The 6883-nt window shown below is 38.4% G+C and overlaps 3 protein-coding genes across 3 annotated transcripts; 1 reads left to right on the forward strand and 2 right to left on the reverse strand.

Annotated features, from left to right (window-relative positions):
- Positions 1 to 377: 377 nt before the first annotated feature.
- On the forward strand, positions 378 to 3697 carry LOC103521609 (probable phosphorylase b kinase regulatory subunit alpha; the record flags this gene model as incomplete). Its single annotated transcript, XM_008486716.1, has 5 exons — positions 378 to 469; positions 1556 to 1723; positions 2346 to 2621; positions 2966 to 3138; positions 3656 to 3697. Coding segments are annotated over 5 exons (751 nt in total), but the record flags the coding sequence as incomplete, so codon positions are not given.
- Positions 3698 to 3798: 101 nt separating this feature from the next.
- Positions 3799 to 5126, reverse strand: LOC103521610 (probable phosphorylase b kinase regulatory subunit alpha). Its single transcript, XM_008486717.3, has 2 exons — positions 4282 to 5126; positions 3799 to 3929 (listed from the first exon to the last, which is right to left on the reverse strand). The coding sequence occupies exons 1-2, from the start codon at positions 4403 to 4405 to the stop codon at positions 3799 to 3801; spliced, it is 255 nt and encodes an 84-aa protein (XP_008484939.1). The 5' UTR covers positions 4406 to 5126.
- Positions 5127 to 5589: 463 nt separating this feature from the next.
- On the reverse strand, positions 5590 to 6883 carry LOC103521611 (probable phosphorylase b kinase regulatory subunit alpha). Its single transcript, XM_008486718.2, has 3 exons — positions 6838 to 6883; positions 6520 to 6610; positions 5590 to 5754 (listed from the first exon to the last, which is right to left on the reverse strand). Exons 2-3 carry the CDS (start codon positions 6604 to 6606, stop codon positions 5590 to 5592), a joined length of 252 nt encoding a protein of 83 aa, XP_008484940.1. The 5' UTR covers positions 6607 to 6610; positions 6838 to 6883.

A 6883-nucleotide genomic window follows, 5' to 3' on the forward strand; every position in this document is an offset into this window, starting at 1 on the left:
GGAAGGCAAAAGCCTTGTGGCTGCTAACCAATGATGTTGATTAAGTGGGGGACGCCATTGTAAGAACCATTTGAGTATGGTTTAGCACAATAATTAAAATTTCTCCTGCCTCTAACAAAATGAAGTGCTTATCCAAGCCTCTCTATTGACTACGTACCAAGGATATCATTGGAAGCTATGATGGTATAGGTCGGCCGCCCCAGCACATGTCTTTTCTTGCAAAGTTGTTTGCCTTACCACCACCCACCATTTCGTGCTTAAAATTTTATGCGTATTTAGTGAGGTCATGACCATATGATCGTCACAACCTACTAGGATCTCAAAAGGAAGGCAAAAGAGAGTCGCTTTTAACTTGGCTCTCTTCTGTCTTATTTCAGAGTGACACTGGGAAATCTGAATGATTTCCTAAGCACATCTTGCGTGACCAATTTGAGTTTCCTGGGCAGTCAAGAGCATGGAATGCCTGATCGTAAGTTTTAAATAACTTCATTAGAATAATAAGGGGCATATTTATGAACAAAATACTGGCCCTCAAGCTCTGTGGATTAATACGTTTTACATACAATAGCTTTGTACCTCCTGTCAGCTCCCATGGCGTAGTGGTCACTGCACTCGCCTTGCACGCGGGAGGTTCGATTCCCGGTGGGGTCAAGAAATTTGTATCATGCAAATGATTAATTCCGTGACTGGATGTTGCGGGGCCCACTCAGCCTCGTGAGGAAAATGAGTAGCTATGGCATATAAATGCGCATAGCGACCGGTACCAGCATGGTAGGTAAACATTGGATGTTAGGATTATCGAGATATTGGGAAAAATCCTACAATGCTGCAGTGAGCACCAAAGTTGTGACATAAAAACACAAAGAAATTGCATTTTTAGCTTTGTACCTCCGATATCCCGGGTTCGATTGCCGGAAGAATTAAATATTTTTTGGCTCGCCTGTCTCTTAATCTACTTATAGTTTATTTTGCTTCTGGGATTCCTCTGAGTTACGAATCTAATGCTTTGTCAACTGCACTACTGGGACTGTTAACAGAGTGTAAATACGGTTTACTACAAACTTAGCCTGTCGTGCCCATATAGAAATGTGATCCTGTCCCCAGTCATAGTAGTGGGATAAAGTTTAGTGAAAGAAGAAGACTTACGACCTTGGTTTAATGAAACAATCTTGGTATTTTCAGGCTTAAACGTACAAGTTGAGCAATATCTCAATGAGCACGTAAAACACAAAGAAACTGCATTTTTAGCTTTGTACCTCCGATATCCCGGGTTCGATTGCCGGAAGAATCAAATATTTTTTGGCTCGCCTGTCTCTTAATCTACTTATAGTTTATTTTGCTTCTGGGATTCCTCTGAGTTAGGAATCTAATGCTTTGTCAACTGCACTACTGGGACTGTTAACAGAGTGTAAATACGGTCTACTACAAACTTAGCTTGTCGTCCCCAAATAGAAATGTGATCCTGTCCCCAGTCAACATATAGTAGTGAGATAAAGTTTAGTGAAAGGAGAAGACTTACGACCTTGGTTTAATGAAACAATCTTGGTATTTTCAGGCTTAAACGTACAAGTTGAGCAATATCTCAATGAGCACGTAATGAAGCGGTTCACCAATAGACACTCGCTGTTTGCCAAGCAGGTGCCTCGGAATTCTAAGACAAGGAGGCGGATGTCTGTGAAGGGAGCTATCAAGAAGACGCGGTCCATTATATCAATCGATCAAAGTAAGTTGGAAAGACATAAAAGATCCAGAAAGGGATGCCTTTTCAACTTATTGTTTCATTACAAAATTTTTATTTTGTTTAGTTTTCGTTTCCTCCATTTCATTTCGTTCGACATACATTCTTTCATTATTCACCCCCAAAGAGTTTTATATGTCTCTCGAAAGATCCAGAAAGGGATGCCTTTTCAACTTATTGTTTCATTACAAATTTTCATTTTGTTTAGTTTTCGTTTCCTCCATTTCATTTCGTTCGACATACATTCTTTCATTATTCACCCCCAAAGAGTTTTATATGTCTCTCCTATCTTACTGTTAATGTTCTTTCTGGAAATGCCATAGAATTATACATTATTATCGCGGTGAGCAGGTCCCTATAGCGTATAGCAAACAAAATAGTAAATCATTTGCTTTAAAATTAATAAATGAAAATAAAAAATAAATGGAAAATAATACCTACTTTGTTTATCCTGCCCGGAGAGGACTAAAAAGTCCCATTTCCCCGGCAGTCTAAAAAGGGTCTCGTATATTTAATTGGAAGATGATAAGTACATACATACATACAAAGGGTAACATAACAAACACGAGACCTTGAAAAACTTTGTTACGTCTCCGATTTTCCACAGACGACTTTCTGGCAGCCAACGCCTCTTCCTCCAACTCTTCCCAGCTTCAAACGCCCAAGGGAAGAACTCCCTCGCCAGAAACAGGCGAAACCCCTCCCCTATGGAACATGGGAGCTACCAGTGTTACACCGCGGACTCGAGTTAACTCTGAAGCCCACTATGCTGACACTGAGGTAGAAGAATTGCTGACAATGTTGAGAGAATCGGAGTGCTTGGAGGAGCAAGGGGACATTTTGCAGTACTTGGTAGACACACAAGGGCTGAACTATGATACTGGTGAGTATATTAGTATATTTATTTATAGTGGGTGTGTGGTGTGCAGAGAGGAAGGCATGGCTGAATGAAATTGGAAGATAAATGATAGAAAAAACCGACGATGGAAGAGCGATAATGTATTTAAAGCAAAAGATTACTTTAGCTTTACAGTGGGGGAATGCCGCAAGCATTCTTGGAGCTCTTCCCTTAGAGGGAAACCTCGATTCCATTTTTTCAGCGAGAAATATCTATCCATGATTATACAAATTATTAGGATGGATGAAGACTAAAAATTCCCTTCATGTTTTACATTTTAATGGTCAGAATTACGGGTAGTATTATTATATGAAACGCTCATTTCCCAGGTATGATGGAAGAAGGCCAAGCCGTGACTGTCAAAGATCTGCTGAAAATCCTCTACGAGAAAGCTTGCCAACAGAAACTATGGGGTCTGGTGCGACACACCGCGGGAATGTTGGGGAAACGCGTTGAAGATTTGGCCAAAGCCGTGACAGACTTGCTGGTCCGCCAGAAACAAGTAAGTGAAACCGAATGCTTGGAGTGAATGTTAACTATATTCAATTGCCTGGAGTTTATTGTTAATATTTTAGAAGATTGATTTTACGGGAAATTACGGGACCCAATAACAAAAAAAAAAAGTCCACGGGGCCCAATGATTTTTCTTCCAGGTTTGATAGAAAGAACTGTAAAAACGGAGATGTTATCGTTCCGAAATAGAAGAGGGAATGAGAACAGAATGGAAGAAAGCCAGGAGTTCCAGGAACAAACGTTATCTGTTTAGAATAAATTTTATTCGTAAATTGAACTCGCGGCCTTGGAGTTACAAGGCACGCTACTTTCCAATTTCATGGCAACGGAACAGATGCTACATTTAATCAAATTGATAATAAAAATATTTATTTAAATATAACAAATTTCACTAAAATTTCTCCCCTCCGGTAGAGACCCTAGGATACATGCGGCGTTTCCTCTCTGGATGACCAGGCTAATCTATTGATGCTACATTTACTACTTTGTATTACATTTCCCATCAGGTAACAGTCGGCATGCCTCCAGCCAATATTATCTTTCTGTGAAATTCAACATTTCAAATTCAGACTATTTCTCTAACTCTTCCGGCGATGGATAAAAAGTACTTATAAACATATACAAGTAAACACTACTACTCGTATACCTACTAATAGGGATGTATGATGTATGGGACAGAATTATTCTGATTATTATAATCTACATACCTTGTTCCATTGATGTATCCACTTTTCAGTTTCTTCATAGTGGTAATCATGGCCAGAGGGATTTTTTCATGATCTGTAAAGTCAACAATCAATCAATGAATATTAGATGAAATGCCTACTCAGTTTAAGGGTTAAATGAGATCAATATTTACCCTCTTCTTGCAAAGTTCTTTGCCTTACCACCACCCACCCTTTCGTGCTTAAAATTTTATGCGTATTTAGTGAGGTCATGACCATATGATCGTCACAACCTACTAGGATCTCAAAAGGAAGGCAAAAGCCTTGTGGCTGCTAACCAATGATGTTGATTAAGTGGGGGACGCCATTGTAAGAACCATTTGAGTATAGTTTAGCACAATAATTAAAATTTCTCCTGCCTCTAACAAAATGAGGTGCTTATCCAAGCCTCTCTATTGACTACGTACCAAGGATATCATTGGAAGCTATGATGGTATAGGTCGGCCGCCCCAGCACATGTCTCCAGTTATTCGATAGGAAAGCCAAGTCACTGATCAGATTATTGGCCAATAGGGCTACGTCATTCCCCATATAATATTGTTCCAAGTCCAAAGTCTAGGCACACACTAACACATGCATTAACTCGGTTTATTACACAAACAAATCAAAGGAGGCAAATTATAAACAAATCAAATGAGACAAAAGAAGGGTTAACATGGATGTGATGAGGTGAGATTTTTTTTTCTTTTCTATTATAATGTAATAAAAATAATGATTTAACAGGCTAGACGTCTAGAATCTCGATGAAATTCGAAATAAATGACAGGAAGTGAAATGGATATAGGAGATTCTAAAATAATAAGAAAGTAAAAATACAAAATGAAATCATAACAAAATAAATCTACCACTACTCACTCACACCAAAAATGGAGGAAAACATGGGCATCCATAGAAAAAGAGACAATCAGAGGCCCCGCAAAGGTCCTTAAATATTGGGGCTAAAACTGAGTACATCTGCAAACAGGGCCACATTCATAGCGGAAAGTTAACTCCAGTGTTGGTACACTTGGTTAAGAAATTACGGTAAGATGTGTCCAAACACAGTTGAGCGACCGTCGATATTGTCAAGGTAGTGTGGACGGTTCAGTCGTCATCAATTGACGGCCAGTCGATTATGTGTGGACACTGGACACACCTTTACATTCTCATTTAAGTGCACCCATGAAGATCTTCCACTATGAATTCAAACAATACAGAAAAATCCAAACTTTTTCTACGGGTGCCAATACAAAACACCAAATAAAACACGTTGAAAACTATAAATACCTAAATGAAATCGCCTAAGGATAATAACAACTAAAGGTCGTCCCAAAACATTCTGCCAACTTGACTTTAGAAAATAAATTTCGCTTTTGAAGATATCGATCATGAGCTCGTTATCTGATGCGATATAGAATCGTGTTCTGTCGGTGGACTGAAAATCGGCAAAAGAGGAATTAAATGTTATTGCCCACACTATGATATCACAAAAATAAATAAATAATAGGTAATAATAAAGAAAAAAAAAAGGGCTGATTGAGAGGCTGACGAAAAACGTCGCCCCCGTCTGTACACGGGAAAAGGCGAAGAAAAAGAATGAAAAAAAAAGAGGGCTGATTGAGAGGCTGACGAAAAACGTCGCCCCCGTCTGTACACGGGAAAAGGCGAAGAAAAAGAATGAAAGAAGACTCAAAAAAAAAAAAATATGTAGGTATGTAGGTCTAAACAGTTCTGGTTCATACCTGTTCCAGTTCATAGGTCTTAGCTCTGTCTTCATCCATGTCAGCATTTTTCTTATATGCCATTGACAGACCCCAGACAGCCAGAATTGTGTACACATTGTCTCGAATCCATGCATGTTCATTATTGGGACTTGCAGGAAACAGGCCAGTTACAGGATTCTAGAAGATAAATTAGGATAGATTCACTAAGGATTTTTTTTTATTATTATTATTTTTAAGAGTCTGGCTGAGGGACTATAAACAGAGAGTAGATCAGTGTCTAGCTAGGGGACTATAAACAGGGAGTAGATGAGTATTATTTTTAAGAGTCTGGCTGAGGGACTATAAACAGAGAGTAGATCAGTGTCTAGCTAGGGGACTATAAACAGGGAGTAGATGAGTCCAAATTTCCTCACGCTGTATCAATAGCAAAGGTTGAGTGCAAAGGGCATCCCACTCGGAAAATTTTGTTTAGCCAAAACCAGCTGGCCTCAAAGTGATCACTCAAAAGCTGATTGAGAGGCCAACGACAAACACCAACCCCATCTGAACATGGGAAAAGGCAAAGAAGAAGAAGAAGAAAAAGATTATTTTTAAGACTGTGGCTGTTAATTTTCTTGAGTAAACTGTGCAATTTAAGGTTCACTTTCAAGCAGGTAAGGATTGAAAAATCAACCCCATCTGAACATGGGAAAAGGCAAAGAAGAAGAAGAAGAAGATTATTTTTAAGACTGTGGCTGTTAATTTTCTTGAGTAAACTGTGCAATTTAAGGTTCACTTTCAAGCAGGTAAGGATTGAAAAAAAAAAAAAATAAATAAAAAAATCACAATTTCTTTGATGTGAGGGAAACAAACCTGGTGTTGCAAGATGATCTTTTGAACAATTTTCTGATATTGATCCAACTTAAAAAAAATCACAATTTCTTTGATGTGAGGGAAACAAACCTGGTGTTGCAAGATGATCTTTTGAACAATTTTCTGATATTGATCCAACTTGATGCTTGCATCATTTTTACTTGGTTTGAGGATCATAGTCCTGAAATCACAAGAACGAAAATTACCTATACTCTTTTCATTTCTATTACAGACTAAAGATGAAAGCCTAATTATTTTGTTGTAACTGACAACAAAATAATGCTAGGTATAAATTTATCACCTCATAGAAGGGAGATATTTTGTTGTCAGTAGGTATTACTGAACCATTGTAAAATTTCCCGATCATAGTGGATTGTCAAAATAAGAAATTAGACTGCAAGAACTCACCTCACTTTTGTGACTCTTGATGTCTTTCTCTAATCAAATAATGTAA

The sequence above is a fragment of the Diaphorina citri genome, unplaced genomic scaffold (genome assembly GCF_000475195.1).
Source record: "Diaphorina citri unplaced genomic scaffold, Diaci psyllid genome assembly version 1.1 scaffold5580, whole genome shotgun sequence".
NCBI classification, from domain to species: domain Eukaryota; kingdom Metazoa; phylum Arthropoda; class Insecta; order Hemiptera; family Psyllidae; genus Diaphorina; species Diaphorina citri.